This window comes from Lipomyces chichibuensis, assembly GCF_038497645.1.
Source record: "Lipomyces chichibuensis strain CBS 12929 unplaced genomic scaffold V1513scaffold_14, whole genome shotgun sequence".
Taxonomy (NCBI): domain Eukaryota; kingdom Fungi; phylum Ascomycota; class Lipomycetes; order Lipomycetales; family Lipomycetaceae; genus Lipomyces; species Lipomyces chichibuensis.
Genome location: NW_027117466.1, coordinates 1 through 18,367, shown reverse-complemented (window position 1 = coordinate 18,367; position 18,367 = coordinate 1). Strand labels below are relative to the sequence as shown.

Genomic DNA, 18,367 nt, shown 5'->3' with positions numbered 1-18,367 from the left:
CAATTATGGTGGTTGTACCGGCACTTCTTATTTTACAATTGCCGGAAATAGAATTTTCACGCCGGAAAAATCATTCTTACAGTCCGCTTTATGCTTTTATATGACTTGCTACAAACCACCGGTTATGATAGAACGTCAGAGCTGGAAGTCAGGATATGATGTAATATTAATGGTTTGCTTTGTACCACTATGTTCGAACATAAATGAGCAATGGAAAATTAGATTGGAAGCAACAAATTTGTAGATCGATAATGGCTAAATTTAATATTTCCCTGATACTTTTCTATTGAACCAGAAAATGACAAAAATACTTAATAATCTGTATAGAGAATTTCAAGCATCAAAGAAGTTCAAAGTATCGACAGATTTGTATCTCATATCTCACTGATGTCGATCTTGTAGTAGTATTATCTCGTTCAGCTTCTCTCCTCACGTGTAGTGTTGAGCCGTGACCCATCGATCTGATCTGCACTTTTTGTACATTCGGCTCAGTCAATAACCAATTATCCGCTAAATGATAGCATATTGGATTAATCCAATCAATCAGAAATGAATGCGCAAGAAATCAAAGGTTACAAAACCAATTATATAATTATAGTCCTGTAGGGGACAAACTGTCCCGTCGCAATATTACTCTTTGACCTTTGTCTTAGTCACCGGTTCTGGTTTGAAAGGTCTTCGATCACAACAGCGTCCCAAATTAGTAATCCTCCTGTGAGTCGACAAGTTGAGTACACTATAAATGAGGCCTTGATCAGAAATACGGTTTTAATGAGCCGGAAATTATGATGCGCCATCTCGGTGCCCGTACGTATATTGACGGCTGAGCCGCACTTTAGGGTGACATCACATGGGGATCCAGCTGTCACATGGAAAATTCAACCGCATATCTAATGTTATGATACGCCGCATTTCCCCCCCGACTGTTCAGGGTTAGAATTGCAACGTTGAGCCACCAAACATCATCAGTCCTCAGATCCTTCGTCACTTACAAAGCAATATATATCCGCTGAAGCCCAACCGCAGTTGGTGGTAATCCTACAACGGGTTAACAGCCGCGTCATATCACTTCGCAGGCATTCAACATGAGAGATAACTCGCTGTACGATTACCTTTTTGTAAGGTTCTGGATTATTGTATTAAGCTCTATTGCTCCTCTCAGCATATCCTACTGTGTTCTTGTCCTCTTTGGAGTTCCTGATTCCTATCGCGTTCCTCACATTCTCGAGATTTGGGCAATAGCAGAGACAACTTTTTATTTCTTCACACTTGTCTTCAGGGCCCACTATATTCAAAGTCCCGCTATTCATCCGCCTCTCCTATCTAGGGAGAAACGGCTTGAACTCTTCAATCTATGTGAACAGAGCATCTCGAATTACAAGCAATACATATCTAAATGGTTCAGGGACACCCCAATCACGGAAATTCACAAGGAGAATATGAAAGACTTCCTCCGGTGGGCTTTCTTGAATAATGCTGCGCCCGATTCTAAATACGACGAGGAGCTGGAAGAGTATGTGACGGTCCTTGAGGGGAAGTTGAATTTGAAGTTCCCCCCAGGGCGTGCTGAAAATGTCAAGCCGTTGAGACTCACCGTCGACAAAGTGATTGCCCTTCACCGCAGTCTTTTGTGGTACATGGTTAGTAATTTCCATCCCAGCAGAATCAAAAAGAAAGTTGTTTTAAGTTAATGACTTTTATTATGCAGTGTATTCATGTGGTCGACGTTATCACCTTTTTCTCTCTCCTTTCTCACGGATTTGATTTCCACCATAGCTCTCCTATGCGCAGCCTAGCCGTCTTTCCACCTCGACTTCAAACCTTAGTCAGTGCGCATCGTTCTCCGGTCAAGAATCTTACTTATTATCATCGTCCTCATACCGCTCGCAACAAGCTCCCATTGCTTTTAATTCATGGCATTGGGGTCGGTCTGTATCCTTACATAGACTTCTTAGCAGAACTGAACCAAAAGACACATGGAACAGAAGGAGACATTGGAATAATTGCGGTAGAAATCTTGCAAGTATCGTCTCGGATCACGGAGCCGGTACTGACAAAGGAGGACATATGTCATCAAATTCGAGCTATTCTGAGTCATCATGGATTTGAAATGGTCGTATTGGTAACTCATTCGTGAGTATTGAACCCATTGGAATGTGCCGACATTCGCTAATCCCCATCCTTTTAAGATATGGGTCAGTCATCGCTACGCATCTTCTACACAATCCTGCTGTAACTAATTGCATCTCTTCCGTCGTGGTGGTTGACCCGATAACGATTCAGTTGCACCACCCCGATGTAGCTTACAACTTCGTAAGTGAAATCATCCTCGATACTATCCCAATCTTCTTTGACTCCGTATTCCGAGAGCATGTACGAACTTTAGTAATATATGTTTAGACATTTCGCAAACCCAAATCCGCGAACGAGTGGCTGTTGTGGTACTTCGGGTCAATGGATATAGGTGTAGCTCATACGCTCGGTCGCCGCTTTTTCTGGTCAGAAAACATTCTTTGGAAGCAGGACTTATGCGACCGCCACGCAACGATATTCCTCGCCGAAAAAGACAATATTGTCCATACGGAGCAAGTAAGAGCATATCTGCTAAATCACTCGACAGGGCACGAAATTGCGGACCATGGCGACGGAAAAATCATCTTTCATGACCAAAAGATACTGAAGGTGATCTGGTGCGAAAATTTGCATCATGGACATGTTTTCGATGCAAAGATTTGGAGGAAACGTCTAGTCAATGAAGTCCTTGAGCACTCGGCACAATTCTACCATAATGGTGTGTCAGGATGCACCAATGGGACGGCTAATTTTGTTTTGCCATGACGTAAAATCCGGAGGTACAATTTCATCATAGAGAAAATTTGATGTATTACACATTGCCACTGATTGTCATACAGTGAGCCCACATAGGACTGAGAGACTGCCTGTGTTCATTCAACAACGTGGCTACCTTCTATTCTATGTATATATTGTCTGACGTGTAGTAATTTGAAGGTCTTGTTATTTTGTCATTGCGGCTCGTGGGCCCGAAAACCCTTAACCAACCAGGTCGTCGGGATCCAGATCGCAATGATTAACATCCCTATTGCCAGTCATTTTTACTTCCGCAACGTATCGCACTGTAGTCGTCCAAATCAAAATTATCCATTCCGGTCCAGCAAAATCCTATAGCTTGAGGCAAACAGGCGCTTTCGTTATCCTCGCCAATAAAAATCACGACTAGCATCACGGGGCGGGATCATCTTTTTACTAAGGGGTTGCTTGTAGTTCACTTTACCTTTTTTTCGATGGGTACCATATATATCTTAAATTTTCAAGATTATATGCGACTAAACTGTGTTGACAATATTTTAAGGTGACCTTAGCCGTGTCTGTGATCGAGCACTGCTTAAGAGCCCTTACCCGACATATTGTTTGGCGGCAATCGACCTGATTCAGGCGCGGTTTTTCTCATGAAGCCTTGTCATTAGGTCTTTGGTGTACCGCCAAGCCATCAACAGTTTATAAAATAAAGCCCAACCCGGCTGACAAATTGGAGTCTGGAGAAAGCTACCCGGGTCGATTGCTTGCAAGAGAAGCGGTTGATCGTATTAGTGTGGTCGATGTAAGCGACTTACGTGATCACGTGTTGTCATTGCCCACAGGCGCAATTCATTCGCTGATTCGATCATACGCTTATGAATCAACAATAAAAAAAGCTCCAAAATTAACTGTCTTTTCAGCCAAAATATTTAAAGCTTTTGCTGAGCAGGGTAATCGCTGCAGTCGGGCTTTCAGCAGCAGCGGGAAGCTCCGGAGTTGAGCGCGTGCCTTGGCTGCACAATAACCTTAAGTGTTGCAGATGGGACGGGAAAACTTTGTGTCTTTCTTTTGTATGGTGCGTAAAGGCGAGTCCCGACTTTGGTACATACTATAATCGCGTATATATGCGTTATTATTAGCAATTTATTTAAACAATTTTTTCTTATCGCCTTCAATAGTGAGGATACCGCTGGCAGATGCATCCACTCATACATTCACTCAGAGGCCGACTATTATTAGCAGCCCTCTTGTTCTTTTGCGTCTGTGCCGTGCGGCTAAACCGTATTTGGGGTAACCCCTCAAATATCTAAGTCCCAATCAGGAGTGAGGATTTTTCATAGCGCTACGAAAGTTTGATTCCGTTTTCGGTTACTAAACAGGTATCCGGTTTTATCCGCGTGACCAATGAATTTAAAAAATGCAGCAAGCTTAAAAATTTCAGGGCGAGATTTAGACTCTAGAAAGGCATCTAGGAATTTCGTAAGTTGACTTGCCCGAGGAAAGGAAAGGGCAAGTGGAGCTCGTATCATACCACTGATGCCGCATACTAAGTTGCGTCATTTTGCCAAGCACCAGAGTCGGATGACATCATTTGATAGCGAAGATGCGTTAGAATTTAGAAAAGAAGCGCCGCATTATTGGGACAATAATAGCCTCAGTCAGCAAGCAACTCAACAGCCACGAATCACGGTTTAACCTTCTCGGCTAAACCCGGCGTTATCTGCGAAGTTTGTTGCAGCATCAATCATGCATAAGCTATAATTGGACTGCATCTTGGCACACACATTCCTGACATTATTATAAAAGCATGCAGTCTTCTTTCCACTCCCTCCTCCAACATTTTGCATCAGTGTTAAAGCAGCCATGAAGTTTTCTGCACTCGCTATTGTCGCTACCCTCGCTTCTAGTGCCCTCGCGGCCACCAAGCAGGTGTACCTGAAGGTCAAGTCTGATAACCCGACCATTGACGGCCAAGGACTTTCTTCTATCCATGAAGGCGCCGCCATCAACTACGTCTTCCTTGGCTCTGGTTCAGAAGAACTCGTCTACGAAAGTAGCAACAGTACCATCTACGATCCTTACATCCTCCCTGGTTATCCATTCTATCTCCAGATCTGGGGGAACATTGTTATCATCGGTGTTGGTGAAACTGTCAACCAGTTCGAGATCGACTCGAGCAACTACCTGACTGTTAATGGTTCCGAAAGCGGGTTCTACGCCGCAATGAACACGAATGACCCCTACAACTACTCGGCGTTCGCATACGAGGCTGTTTACTATCCAGAGGCCAAAGACGCTCCCAAAGGTGCTATCCCGTTCCGCATCTATGCCGAGGATGTTACTTCGTCTACGTCTTCAGTTGCCACTACCACGTCTTCGATTGCCACTACCACGTCTTCGATTGCCACTACCACGTCTGCGAAACCATCCAAAACCACAGCAGTGTACACTAATTCGTCAATCACCGCTACGACCACCGCTAAGAACTCGACTGCTACTTCAACATCACCAGCTCAGTTTACTGGTGCCGCGACAGTCAACCAGGTTAGCGGTGCGCTTGCCCTTGGTGCCGTTATCTTGGCTATGCTTGTCTGAAGTGATGGAAAATCTGTATTTTTGTCGTTCATCGAATCTAGTCGTGTAATGTATAATTAGTATTTTGAAACTTCTCTCGCTGTTCATCTAAGTGCGCTCTAAGTCCAGATGCGGATCAACGGACGTTACTTTTAACGTTCCTTTCAAGTTGCTATTTAAGTTTGGCCTGAGTCAGATATTAGCAAAAACTATGTCGGGTCAGGGCGGGATGAGGTCAGCTGGATTAGGCTCAAGATGTCTTACGGAGTCAAGATTGGACTCCGCGTGTCTTGCCCCATATTCTCCTGCGTGCTGAAGCGACGAGGAAATAGGGGGATACCGCACTCCCTGAGAAGCACTGCCCTTCGCGTTATGATGGCATTGGCAAAGTGAGGGATAGTCCTTGTTCGTAATCTCAACCTCCTGCGTGACCATATTATGATGGTGTGGCTCAGCATGAATTAATGGTTAATAAACTCTAAACAGAAACGAAAATCGATTTGCCTCCAACATTTCTAGACAGTTTCCATTTATTGCCGAATGTTTCTAGTACAGTTAAGAGCAAAGCCACGTTCGCGATCACTCAGAACTAAAAAGATTTATTGGCGTCGCTTTGTCCCGAATCCATTACCAAGCGATCAACTTTCAATACCAAACTCATGCCTCCAACAAAAAGTGAAATACGAAATATACTACGTCCACTCTCAGCCTCAGTCGGAAACTTTATACTGTATACATATACTTCGCAATGCACGCAAATCAAGATTATCCTCAACAACGAAACATATATTTCAGCCGACAGCAGCAATAGCAATACCTTCTACGTAGCCACGGGCAGCAAAGATGGACGATTATCTTTCGTATTCCTCTATTGAATCGCATGCACAGCCTCGCAATGACTTGCTTGTATCCACCTTTAAACTTTCCTTCACGTGAGTGGAAAGGGGTATTGTACTCCACTCCCCTCCGGTCCGTTAGTCAATGTCGGTTGTTCCAATGTAGCCTAGCAACCCTTTTTGGATCCTGACTATCGATTAATGCCATCGAACCACGCAATCCTGTGCCGTTATTGAAATTCCATAAACAACTCAATTCTCTGCTGATTACTAATTGATTCGCTATTGATAGGGAAGTCGTGCGAATAAGGCTCAGTGTCCAGATGCCAAGGTTCTTCGTTCCTTGTGATTCTGGAACCAGGGTTTCGGGGCAGCCAGTCCTTGTAGGTTAGGCACGTGGTTGAGGCGCGTGCGCATATAAGGGGCATGAATTTCCGTCTTACTAGTCTTACTAGAGTTTCCGTTCCGCTAGATCCAGTGTGACAGAGTTGTGCGACTGCAACTCTCCATTCTCAACGGCAAGCGTGAGTGTTTTTATTTATTTATTTATTTATCCGGTGAGCCTTTTGCTATATGCTGACCTAAATACAACTTTTAGTCCTCTCTGTTTAACAGGGAACATCTGCGCGATTCCAATCACAAAATTGTCTGGGTCGGAGAGATGACGACAAAAACAGCAGTGATCTCTTTCTGCCGCCTCCTTATGGGACTGGCTTTAGTGGTTTCATCGATTGTGAACGGCTACAAGCTCCGTTACCATGGTGAATCTTTCAAACCAGACATTGTCCTTCGCGTTACAGAGAACAGTATTCCGGTAGCATGTTCCACCCGATATTCCGTCGTAATCAATGGCACCTCACCGGGACCTGAGATCAGGCTGCGGCAGGGGAGAACTTATTGGATAAGGGTGTATAATGACATGGAAACGCAAAATTTGACCATGGTATGACTTCTATTTACTTACGGGTAGTCTCTAGAGTACTGACATTGTTTAATGTTAGCATTGGCACGGACTTAGCATGGCAGCGTCGCCGTTCTCCGACGGTTCACCGCAAGCCAGCCAGTGGCCAATAGCTCCCCAATATTTTTTCGACTATGAGCTGCATCCCAATGTCGGAGATGCGGGTACTTATTTCTATCATTCGCATGTCGGATTTCAAGCAATGTCAGCGTCCGGGCCACTGATCATTGAGGATGACGATCCACCTTATCAGTATGACGGGGAACGAACGATCCATTTGTCGGATTTATTCTTACAGACTGACGAACAGATCGAGACTGGGCTGACGCAGCCGCCATATGTATGGAGTGGCGAACCCAGCAACGTGCTGGTAAACGGTCAAGGAGTGCTGTTAAATCCTGGAGCAGACACTGGAGATACTGAGTGTTCGTTGGCGACAATTCTGGTGGAGCCAGAAAAGGTGTACCGGCTTCGGTTCATAGGCGCGACTGCCCTGTCGTACGTATCTCTAGGTTTCCAAAGCCACAACAACTTGAGCATCATCGAAGCGGACGGTGATTATACGCAGCCCTTTGGAGTAGACCATTTGCAGATCGGTGCCGGGCAGAGGTTCAGTGCGCTGATGAGAACGAAAAGCCGCAAGGAACTTGAAGAAGACCGAGCCAATGGAATCAATCATTACTTTCTTCAGATTGAGACACGGGAAAGGCCGGATTCTGTAAGGTCATATGCCGCCTTAATATATCCTGGAGGAAGCTATAACGTCTCCACAGCGCCGGCAAATCCACCGATGATCCTGCCCAGCACAACACTCGGATGGTTGGACTACCAGTTGCGACCGCTGACGCCAAACAATTTTCCTACGCTGGCGGAAGTAACTCGGCGTGTGACTGTCACCATAACGCAAATTGTCAATAATACACTGGTAACCTTTCTCCAAAACGGGTTCCCATGGACGGAGAGTTTTCCACCTATGCCGTATCTTGTTGCACTCTACAATGAAGACTTGTCACTGTTTCCGTCTTATGAATCGGCCATAAACAACGGCGGAATGGACAATAGGACGCGGACTTTCCCAGCGAAGCTTGGAGAGGTTTTGGAAATCATAATACAGATGACCGGAGCTGGCAACGGCATCCTAAACGTTCACCCGTTTCATGCCCATGGAGCACATTTTTACGATATTGGCAGTGGGAGCGGGGCTTATGACCTGATGCAGAACGAAGAGAGGCTCAAGGGCGTCGAGCCCGTGAGGAGGGACACAGCCATGACTTACAGGTATCCCGGATCAGGGATACCAGGGGTGCCTTGGGCTTGGCGTGCTTGGAGACTCCGGGTAACAGACGCGGGAGTGTGGTTGGTCCACTGCCACATCCTACAGCACATGCTGATGGGCATGCAGACTGTGTGGGTGTTTGGAGACCGCAACGACGTCCTTAGGCTCGGTTATCCGGCGGTTAAAGGTTACTTGAGTTATGGAGGTGAAGCGTATGGAAACTCAAGTCGGTGGCCCACCTGCGTTCATTACTGGGACGACGATGATGATTAAGGATCTAAGATGCTGTTGTTCAACCATTTTTCTTGCAACGGCGGATTGCAACCCGAAAACACTGAATCTGTCACAAAAGTTCATCTGTCACTCTCACTGGAACCTGTTACTGATACTAAAATTTTATTTTGTGTTGGTCCGATGGCCAGCTTGCATACTTTCTGTTTTATTCTGCGCATTCAATCCTGACACTGTTGAAGTATCCTTTCGTAAAATATAATAAATTTACCGCTGTTAATATTTATTTCATTTTTCCGGAAGTCAGCGTAAAGCTGTATGAGTCTGGACAGCAGTATATCGCGTTAGCCCGCTCATTTGCCTGTACGATGCGTAGACAAGGTTTTTAATCCTGACGTATGGCTCTGCCAGCACTTTGGGGCCCTCTGGTTGTCGAGGTTGCCCCCCATGTTGGGTGGCTTCGAACCCAAAAAAAGAAATCCTTAAACCTATAGTATGTGCGACACAGTTTTGGACATTAATTACATTACATGCCAATCATTGGCTTAGCTCTATTGGCTCCAACTCTACAATTAATATTCTTTTTAATTGACAGCCTGACAGGCACTGGCTTGGACATAAGCTGCCTGATACCATTACGCAATGTTGCGGAAGACGGAGGATGGGCGGAATAATGATTGTTACTAAGCAAGTATCTCGCTGTACTCTACGCACAGTCAGACTCGACGTCTACCCACATGCCATGCTCGGTAACAATTCGTTGCGCATACAATCGCTACCTGCTTCCTACGGAATGCGGATTACTTTGGGCTTGCCTGTGTTGGAGATCGGTGATGTCAGAGGTAGGTCAGTATCCACTTTTATTGGTCACTGGATAATGGCTAATTCTCACGGTCAGGTTGTTGGAGATCGGCCAATCTGCACTTCCTATCCCGATCTAGTCATCGGCTGTGCCGTGACTGCGCTTTACAAGATCATGAGCTCTGATCTTGTGTTTAGAGTATTTTAGGTAGCCAAATGTAGTAAAGTACATTCGGTAGTAGTGGTGGGCGCTCGGACGTTGTCTTATTTCGGTTTAGGTGTTGTCTACATGTAGATAGACCTGAATTATCCATGAGGCTGGTCGTCAATTGAGTCCCGAGTCTCGGCCCCCATCTCATCGTTCACTTCGGTTCACACTACAATCTTTTTCAGATCTATTGTATATTTCTCACATGCACTGATCTCTCGATGGGAGTGTATTGGTGAGGCTCAGAAAGCTCCAAGGCGTCCAAACTCGCGATTTCGTCGTCAAGTGCTGCTTTGGTGGATTCCCTGGACTGCCAGGATCGGGAGTATGGTTCAATTGGCTTAGATGTTTATCCCAAGCTAATGAATATTGTTATAGCTCTTTTGAAGAACTGAGAGAATCGTGAGTTGATTTCCAGGAGCAGACTTTACCGATTCATTTCGTCTGCTCGGAACTCGTCAAGTCTCTGCCGTCTAGTGCAGAACGGTATTGCGCAACACCCTCGTCCTAGGAATCGGACTGGAGCGGGACACGACATGGCTGGGGCGGAATGCTAGGATAAGTTATGACAGTATATTCCTCCCGAAGCTCAACTTTAATGGTTTCAGGATTAATAGCCAATGTGTGGAAAGTTTGATAAGGACCGTGGAGGTCTGGGACGTCCGAGGAGTCGAGGGGCTAAACTATACAAGGGCTGCATGTATCTATAGCAAAGAGATAAGGTCCACAATCGTTTGCTGCGCACTACATAACAAACTTCCGCAGGTGCCTGAATCTCAACAGGAAGTCAATGGCGTGCATGGCCACCCCTTGGCCACTATGGGTTCTTTGATCGAACTGCGATGAAGGCAGAGCAGTTTAAGCAGACGCGAGCGGTGGAAGTCAATGAGGCGTGGACGTCCAAGACTTGCTCCTGTTGTTGGTGGATAAATCACGCCTTGGGCCGATTCAAGGTGTTTGATTGCCAGAGATGCACCTCTGTCTTTGACCGCAACTTCAATGCTTCCAAAACATCATGCTCAAGTACTTCACTGAGGTGTATGATGTCGGTGAAGCAGGAGGACGAGAGTGAGGAACGAGTAAACGACTCCGACGACGATGACAAGATGAGAATCTCGTGAACATTTTGGCGTTTGGGTTTCAGTATGAATTTGAGCTGCTAATATGTGAACATATAAACGAATTAAAGGACAAATAGTAAATAATTAACGTAGGAGGGTATGGGTATTTGGGCCGGCTACATCCACTTTTCAAAGTTTCAACACATTATACTAAAAGCAACTAATCCTCCAGATAAGAATTACAAGATCCAGATAATTATTCAGTGTCTTCCCTTACAATTGGTTCCTCACTTTCCTTAAATTTGCCCTTGCGTGGGCGTCCACGAGGCCGTTTTGTCACCTGTTTCTCCCTTGCATCCTCAGCAACTTATAATATCTCCTCAGTTCTAAACAAGAACTTCCCCTCCAATTGTACTCTTTTGCCCCTCAAACAAACCTTCCGGGCCCGAACTATCTCTGCGCTATCTCTCAGTTCTTGCGCGTAATCGATAGTTCCGTATTTTGCGCTTCAACAACATGAATCAGGCGATCGATATATCGCTTGACAGGTGACGGTAGCATCTCCAGGCTAATCAAGATCAATCGCAAGACTTGAACTAATTTTTGTAGCTCAGTGCCTTCTGGGGGGAGAGATCTTCAGCAAGGAACAATTGAAATTGCCTCGATTCTCAGGTGTTCGTGGGATTTGTTGCATGGCAGGAGGAGGTCCTGGAATATGGCGGACCACCTTTTGAGGGTTATATGGAAACAAACCAGCACCTATCCGTGCACATATTACGTTCTGTAATTGCCGTATCCCCTTCTGAACCCACTCATAGTGCTTAATCCGGCCAATACCTACCCTGGTAAAGACATCGGTCTGCCTCACGTCCTGAATATACCTGACCGGCACAAAACCTTATACACAAAATTAACCACTTTATACATTCATCTTAAACATGAGCAGAACACGCATGGAGTTATATGTCTTGTTGTAGGTTGAAAAGTGGCTGTCGAGGTAGCAAGACGGTGGGCAGTCTGAACTGGACATTAAGCATTGAATAGTAACACTGGAATGGATTAAGGGCCATAACCTTCACCAATTTTTCGACGAACTACATCCTGAAATCGGTCATGTTGGGACATATTTCTAACGATCATACGTTGGGTTTTCAGGCAGTCTCTGCTTCAGGACACCGAATTGTTGAGGATAATGAAACTCATCCTAACAGGTACCATGGCGAGAAAATCATCCACTTATCAAATATATTCAACAAAAGAAACAAGTAAACAGAAACAGGATAGACGTCGGTTTCATTGTATGGAGTGGTTCGCACAGGAACTTTCCCAGGTGTTTTTTCAGCATCCTTTCGATGCACATTTTTTGGTTTCAATATGATTGATACTAAGAGGCTAGGGTTTTTATTATAATTTACGATTTATCACGTGATCTGCACAGATACCAATATCGGCTTTTTATTGACTGAATCCCTATTTCTCGAATATGAACAACGAGAAAAGCTGCCGATACGCATTCGCAACAGCCTTAGCCCCCATATGTGTCTCCTTGATGCAACAGATATATTGGAGTTGACAATACGGATTCTATAGCTGTTCTTGTAATGATGACTGATATGCTGGAAATTTGAAATAATGACATCATACATGAATATCGCTGTCGCTTGGGACAAACCTGAACCTCAAGTTCGACGAAACTTTGACGCCAAACTTTGAGCCAAACCCCCCAGATCTAAGGCTATGAGCGATCACAAGGACACCCCGGTTCATAATCACTAACAATAGTGAGGCAACCCGCCGGGGCCAATTGATGCCGATGTCCGACACAGAGTATGCAATGTCATCATCGGTCATCGCCAACGGTAGTATTTTATCGTGGCCCTTCCGCCTTCGCTAGCTCGCGGTTGCTCTCCAGACAAGCAATGGCGTCAATTGATCTCGAAAACCAGTATGATGACGATATTACCGCAGTTTCTGTCGAGAATCTCCACAGAGTTGACCTGAGGAGGCTCAAGTCCCTCGCCCATAAGCTTTCCACTCGTTCTGCCGCGAAAGCGTCCAATGAACTATCCGAATCAGATTTTAAGCTCGAAGATGCTCTTCGCCGGCGTGTGCGTATGTGCGAGCGTGACGGCATCAAGGGACGCAGCGTAGGTGTGATGTTTAAAGGTTTGACGGTCAAAGGCGTCGACATGGGCGCCACATCTCTTCTCACTATCGGCGAGCTCCTCACGGCCCCGTTTCGTGTGAAGGAGACATTGAGCAGCATTCGTCGTCGCAAGTTACGAAATTTGATTCAAGATTTCAATGGAGTAGTGCCGAAAGGGAATATGTTACTGGTATGTGTTTCATTGTTATTGTTGCCTATAGGCTATGGATATTTTCTAACTGTGTAGGTGCTAGGACGGCCCGGAGCCGGTTGCTCGACCTTTCTACGGACTATTGCCGGCGAGACTAAGTCGTATAGTAAGGTCGAGGGGATTATTTCGTACGACGGTGTTGACCAGGAGACAATGAAGACTCGATTCAAAGGCGATGTCCTTTATTCTTCTGAGAGTACGTCCCAACGGCAGTCTGGTATAAATTCTGCTAATCGCAACAGCTGACGAGCATTTCCCAATCCTCAACGTCAATCAAACGCTCACATTCGCAGCAGCCGTCAAAACTCCAAAACTTCGCGCTGGCAATGTGTCACGAAAGCAATACGTCGAGGACATGCGCGACGTCCTAGCCACTGTCTTTGGTCTTCGACATACCTATAATACTCGGGTGGGCGACGAATATGTTCATGGCATTAGTGGTGGCGAACGCAAACGCGTATCGCTTGCTGAAGTTATGGCTAGTCGTGCGAGCTTCGTTGCATGGGATAACTCGACCCGTGGTCTCGACGCGTCGACTGCCCTCGAATACACCCAGGCCCTACGCACGTCAACGAATCTTCTGAAAAATACGGCGATTGTTGCTATTTATCAAGCAGGCGAGAATATTTACAATCTTTTCGATAAGGTCATGGTCATCCACTCTGGCCACCAAATTTACTTCGGTCAGACTGCAAAGGCAAAGGCGTATTTTGAGCGCATGGGCTACGTTTGCCCGCCTCGACAGACTACGGCGTGAGTATTGTATCCCGATCGTTTTGAATTTGAAGCAGCTGACCTCGGTATAGTGAGTTTTTGACAGCGATTACTGATCCTGCTGGGCGGTACGTCCGCGCTGGCTTCGAGAATAAAGTACCGGGTGCCGCCGAAGAGTTTGCTGATTACTGGCGGTCTTCAATAGAGTATCAAGAGATGCTGGCTGATATCGAGGAATACGAGCGATCGGCTAACGCGTCCGACACGCTGCAGTACTTGAACGAATCAGTCAGCCAGGAGCGTCCAAAACATGGCAAGCGCAAGGACTCGCCGTACACCCTCTCATTCTGGATGCAGCTTCGAATTCTTGTTCGCCGCGGATATCAACGCCAGAAGGGCAACAAACCGTATCTCATTACGATTGTCATTGCTTCGATCGTTCAGTCACTCATAGTTGGCTCACTCTTCTACAATATCCCAAACACTTTCTCGGGCTCATTCTCCCGTGGTGGTGTGCTCTTTTTTTCTCTCTTGTTCTTCACGCTCAATTCTCTCGCTGAGATGGCCATGATGTACCCACAGCGAACGATAATCGACAAACAGAAACGTTTCGCCTTTTATCATCCAGCGGCCGAAGCAATCGCATATATGGTCACTTCTATGCCGATCAAGATTATGGCTATCACAGCATTCACAATAGTCTTGTACTTCATGGCAAACCTAAACCGTACACCAGGGCAATATTTCACGTTCTTGCTGTTCGTCCAGGTCGTTGCCTTCACAATGAACGCGTTTTTCCAAATGATTTCGTCGTTCGCGAAGACAATTGAGATTGCCAATTCCGTCGCGGGTTTGGCGATTATGGTTGTTTTCATCTACGCTGGATATGTGTGTCCAATTTGCGTGTTTTGTTCTGCGAGATAAACTAACAATAATAGTTGATTCCTCGACCACTTATGCATCCCTGGTTTAAATGGTTGTCATATATCAACCCGATCGCCTATGGTTTCGAGGCGCTCATGAGCAATGAGTTTCATGGCCGCAAAGTTGACTGTTCTGCCGAACTCATCCCGCAAGGTCCTGCCGTAGCAGACGTACCGCTTGAATACAAAGTCTGCGCGGCAGCAGGATCGTCGCCAGGGATCAATTATGTTATTGGAGATAACTACATTAATGACGCTTTCGATTACGCGTGGTCGCATATATGGCGGAATTTGGGCATTATTATTGGGTTTGCGGTTTTATTTGTTACGATGTACGCCATTGGAAATGAGACCAGGTCCGCTAGTGGTACGCGAGGCGACATCTTGATTTTCAGACGGGGTCATGTTCCTAAAGATCTGAAGGATATTGAGCCAGAGGTCTCGCTGTCGAAGACCCTGAGTGGAAGCAAAGAAGTGTCCGAAGACTCGTCTGCGTCGTCAACTGCGGAAAAGGCTGCGGGTGACGTAATTGGCAAGATTCCATCTAGGATTAAGACGGCCTTGCGGATGACCGAAGTGTTTTCTTGGCAACATGTTAATTATATCATCTCTCTCGATAGCGGTGAAGGCAGACGACTACTGCGTGATGTTCAGGGGTACAGCAAACCCGGAACTTTAACTGCGCTTATGGGCGAGAGCGGTGCTGGAAAGACAACACTGTTGAACGTACTCGCACGACGAATTAACGTAGGTGTCATTACAGGTGATATATTGGTCGATGGAAAGCCACTGGATACAGGATTCAAGAGGCGAACAGGGTATGTTCAACAGCAGGATTTGCATGTTGCCGAGTCGACTGTTCGTGAGGCATTACGATTTGCTGCATTGTTGAGACAGCCTGAGTCAGTCCCCATCAAAGAGAAGTACGAGTACGTCGAGACTGTCATTGAGATGCTCGGAATGGAGAGTTATGCGGAAGCCGTTGTTGGTACTTCTGGTCAGGGACTGAATGTCGAACAACGAAAGAAACTTTCAATTGGGGTCGAACTGGCGTCGAAGCCGTCGTTGTTGTTGTTCTTAGACGAGCCAACGTCTGGCTTAGATTCCCAGTCTGCATGGGCTGTTGTGCAGCTACTCCGTCGTTTGGCGAATGCTGGGCAGTCTATTTTGTGCACGATTCATCAACCATCTTCTACACTGTTTGAGCAATTCGATAAGCTTCTGCTGTTGAAGAAGGGTGGCGAGACTGTGTACTTTGGCGGTATAGGACGCAATTCTCAGGTGGTGATCGATTATTTTGAGAGCCAGGGTGCTCCTAAGTGTTGTAAGATGGAGAACCCAGCCGAATACATCTTGAACTGCATTGGTGCTGGCGCAACGGCTGCGGCGGATAGAGACTGGTACGATGTCTGGACAAATTCACCTAATTTCAGGAACGTCACGACCGAGATTGAGCAATTGAATGCCGAGTTGTCCGCATTACCGCCCCAGCAGATCAGGAAGGAGTTCACAGAGAAATTCGCCGTGGGCTGGCCCACACAGGCTAAAGCCGTTTTATTACGTGCCTACCGGCAGTACTGGCGCTCACCAACTTACATTATCGCAAAATTCGTGTTGTATATCTCTGCCGGCTTATTCACAGGTTTTTCTTTCTGGAAATCAAATTTCACGATTGCTGGAGTGCAAAATCTGTTGTTTGGCGTTTTCCTGTCGATTATTATCGGTGCCCCGCTTATCAATCAGCTGCAGCCTCGTGCGATTGAGAGTCGCAACTTATACGAGGTGCGTGAGTCCGCGTCAAATACGTACCACTGGTCAGCACTCATCCTCTCTTTGCTTCTCGCAGAGATTCCGTACAATATACTGTTCGCGACAATTTACTACTGCTGCTACTACTTCCCGATCGGATACATGCGCTCTACCGCTCGCGCTGGATATTATTACTTTGTATACTGTATACTTTACACTACTTTCTGGACAACGCTCGGATTAGCGGTTACGACCTTTGTGCCGGATGCCGCGACAGCTAATCTTGCCACATCGCTTCTGATTAGTATGATTCTATTATTTAGCGGAATTTTCCAGCCGCCTAGCTTGATCCCGCATTTTTGGAAATTTATGTACCATATTTCTCGTAAGTTTGGAATCTGTGCGGAATGGTTTGGCTGAATTTACTGATTACAGTAGCAATCACTTACTTTTTGCAATCACTTCTCGGAAACGTACTCCACGATGGCACAGTACATTGTGCACAGTCCGAGTTCAACGTCTTCAACCCACCACCTGGCTACACCTGCTCTGAATATGCTGGTGAATTCACAGCCCATGCTCGAGGATACCTTAAAAACCCTGATGCGGCTTCAAATTGCGAATTTTGCAAATGGACCGTCGCGGACCAGTATCTGGATCAGGTGGACATTCATTATTTGGGGCAGCGATGGAGAAATATCGGCTTGGAGTGTGCATTTATTTTGTTTAATTTCGCATTCTGTTTTCTAGGGTTTTACATCTTCAGAGTTGTACAGTGGCGTATGCCTAAGCTCGGCACTAAAAGGAAAAGGGGAACGAAATTCGCGCAGAGGAATGGACAGGATGAGGTATAATTCGATGTTCGATGTTAGAACATATGACGATCTGAGATCTGCAGGTTAAAAGCAGATGGGGTTCATATAAGTTATGTGCGAATATTATTCGACACCAAAATATATGATTGTATTACCAACGGACTGCAAAGAACGAAGGACGTTGACATCTCCCATGTCATAGTGCCGCATTAAGTTTATAGGACGTGCCGCGATATGAATTAAGTTGAGAATTCGCGTTCCTGAGACTATGAAACCGCAGTAAAGCTGGATCCTGGACAGCCGCGGTCAGAATTAGTTACTGCAGCGATAATACAGGCAATTATGTAACACGTATAGGTGTTATTGGGAAAGGACAGGAGGGGTCGCAATAGAAGAAAGAGAATGTAATAATTAGCTTGATACTGTAAAGGACTTGGTAGGTATAGCTGATCCTTATGCCACACTATCTCGTCTCTTTGCTGAGCATACCCGGCTGATTTCGTTGTGTTCTTTGTGTTCCTTGTGTTCTTGTCTTGGGTCCCTTGTTATGGCTATATTTAGCTCCCTTCCTTGTATTTCGTCGTCTTCCTTCTTCTGGTTCCTTTCCTTGTTTCTGGTTGAAGATATAAGGAGGTGTTGTTCCCTTCGGACCAAGGCAAGAAAGAAGTCTTATATTCGAGGTCTTATATTCACAGCCTTATATTCGAAGTCCTATATTCTAGCATTCTTGTATTCAGAGTTCTCAATCTGATCCTAGTTTATCTTAGTCCAAGTTCGAGTCTAAGTTCCATGCCAGCCCAGTCCTAGCCCTAGCCCTAGCCCTAGCCCTAGCCCAGTCCTAGTTCAGGGTTTAGGGTTCAGGGTTTCAGGGTTTCAGGGTTCAGGGTTCAGGGTTTCAGGGTTCAGGGTTCAGGGTTCAGGGTTTCAGGGTTCAGGGTTTCAGGGTTTCAGGGTTCAGGGTTCAGGGTTTCAGGGTTCAGGGTTTCAGGGTTTCAGGGTTCAGGGTTCAGGGTTCAGGGTTCAGGGTTCAGGGTTCAGGGTTTC

At 45.9% G+C, this 18,367-nt stretch overlaps 4 protein-coding genes across 4 annotated transcripts; all 4 read left to right on the top strand.

The window, feature by feature from the left end:
• Positions 1 to 864: 864 nt before the first annotated feature.
• On the top strand, positions 865 to 3,061 carry V1513DRAFT_444036 (uncharacterized protein). The gene is made up of 4 exons (XM_066897909.1): positions 865 to 1,640; positions 1,709 to 2,133; positions 2,190 to 2,313; positions 2,401 to 3,061. Exons 1-4 carry the CDS (start codon positions 1,086 to 1,088, stop codon positions 2,836 to 2,838), a joined length of 1,542 nt encoding a protein of 513 aa, XP_066753686.1. The 5' UTR covers positions 865 to 1,085; the 3' UTR covers positions 2,839 to 3,061.
• Positions 3,062 to 4,658: 1,597 nt separating this feature from the next.
• On the top strand, positions 4,659 to 5,461 carry V1513DRAFT_444029 (uncharacterized protein). Its single transcript, XM_066897908.1, has one exon. The coding sequence runs from the start codon at positions 4,681 to 4,683 to the stop codon at positions 5,410 to 5,412; it is 732 nt and encodes a 243-aa protein (XP_066753685.1). The 5' UTR covers positions 4,659 to 4,680; the 3' UTR covers positions 5,413 to 5,461.
• Positions 5,462 to 6,585: 1,124 nt separating this feature from the next.
• On the top strand, positions 6,586 to 8,966 carry V1513DRAFT_53601 (Cupredoxin). The gene is made up of 3 exons (XM_066900536.1): positions 6,586 to 6,751; positions 6,826 to 7,170; positions 7,229 to 8,966. The coding sequence occupies exons 2-3, from the start codon at positions 6,889 to 6,891 to the stop codon at positions 8,735 to 8,737; spliced, it is 1,791 nt and encodes a 596-aa protein (XP_066753684.1). The 5' UTR covers positions 6,586 to 6,751; positions 6,826 to 6,888; the 3' UTR covers positions 8,738 to 8,966.
• Positions 8,967 to 12,522: 3,556 nt separating this feature from the next.
• Positions 12,523 to 17,616, top strand: V1513DRAFT_469031 (ABC-2 type transporter-domain-containing protein). The gene is made up of 6 exons (XM_066900130.1): positions 12,523 to 13,101; positions 13,159 to 13,318; positions 13,365 to 13,875; positions 13,929 to 14,724; positions 14,775 to 16,893; positions 16,947 to 17,616. Exons 1-6 carry the CDS (start codon positions 12,595 to 12,597, stop codon positions 17,360 to 17,362), a joined length of 4,509 nt encoding a protein of 1,502 aa, XP_066753683.1. The 5' UTR covers positions 12,523 to 12,594; the 3' UTR covers positions 17,363 to 17,616.
• Positions 17,617 to 18,367: the final 751 nt, after the last annotated feature.

Excerpts from the sequence above, each read along its gene's own strand:
- V1513DRAFT_444029 (XM_066897908.1), top strand. The coding sequence starts at position 4,681 with ATGAAGTTTTCTGCACTCGCTATTGTCGCTACCCTCGCTTCTAGTGCC.
- V1513DRAFT_444036 (XM_066897909.1), top strand. The coding sequence starts at position 1,086 with ATGAGAGATAACTCGCTGTACGATTACCTTTTTGTAAGGTTCTGGATT. Across the intron at positions 1,641-1,708 it reads GCAGTCTTTTGTGGTACATG|TGTATTCATGTGGTCGACGT; the intron begins GTTAGTAATTTC and ends TTTATTATGCAG. Across the intron at positions 2,314-2,400 it reads CCGATGTAGCTTACAACTTC|ACATTTCGCAAACCCAAATC; the intron begins GTAAGTGAAATC and ends ATATATGTTTAG.
- V1513DRAFT_53601 (XM_066900536.1), top strand. The coding sequence starts at position 6,889 with ATGACGACAAAAACAGCAGTGATCTCTTTCTGCCGCCTCCTTATGGGA. Across the intron at positions 7,171-7,228 it reads AAACGCAAAATTTGACCATG|CATTGGCACGGACTTAGCAT; the intron begins GTATGACTTCTA and ends GTTTAATGTTAG.
- V1513DRAFT_469031 (XM_066900130.1), top strand. The coding sequence starts at position 12,595 with ATGCAATGTCATCATCGGTCATCGCCAACGGTAGTATTTTATCGTGGC. Across the intron at positions 13,102-13,158 it reads CGAAAGGGAATATGTTACTG|GTGCTAGGACGGCCCGGAGC; the intron begins GTATGTGTTTCA and ends CTAACTGTGTAG. Across the intron at positions 16,894-16,946 it reads ATTTATGTACCATATTTCTC|CAATCACTTACTTTTTGCAA; the intron begins GTAAGTTTGGAA and ends TGATTACAGTAG.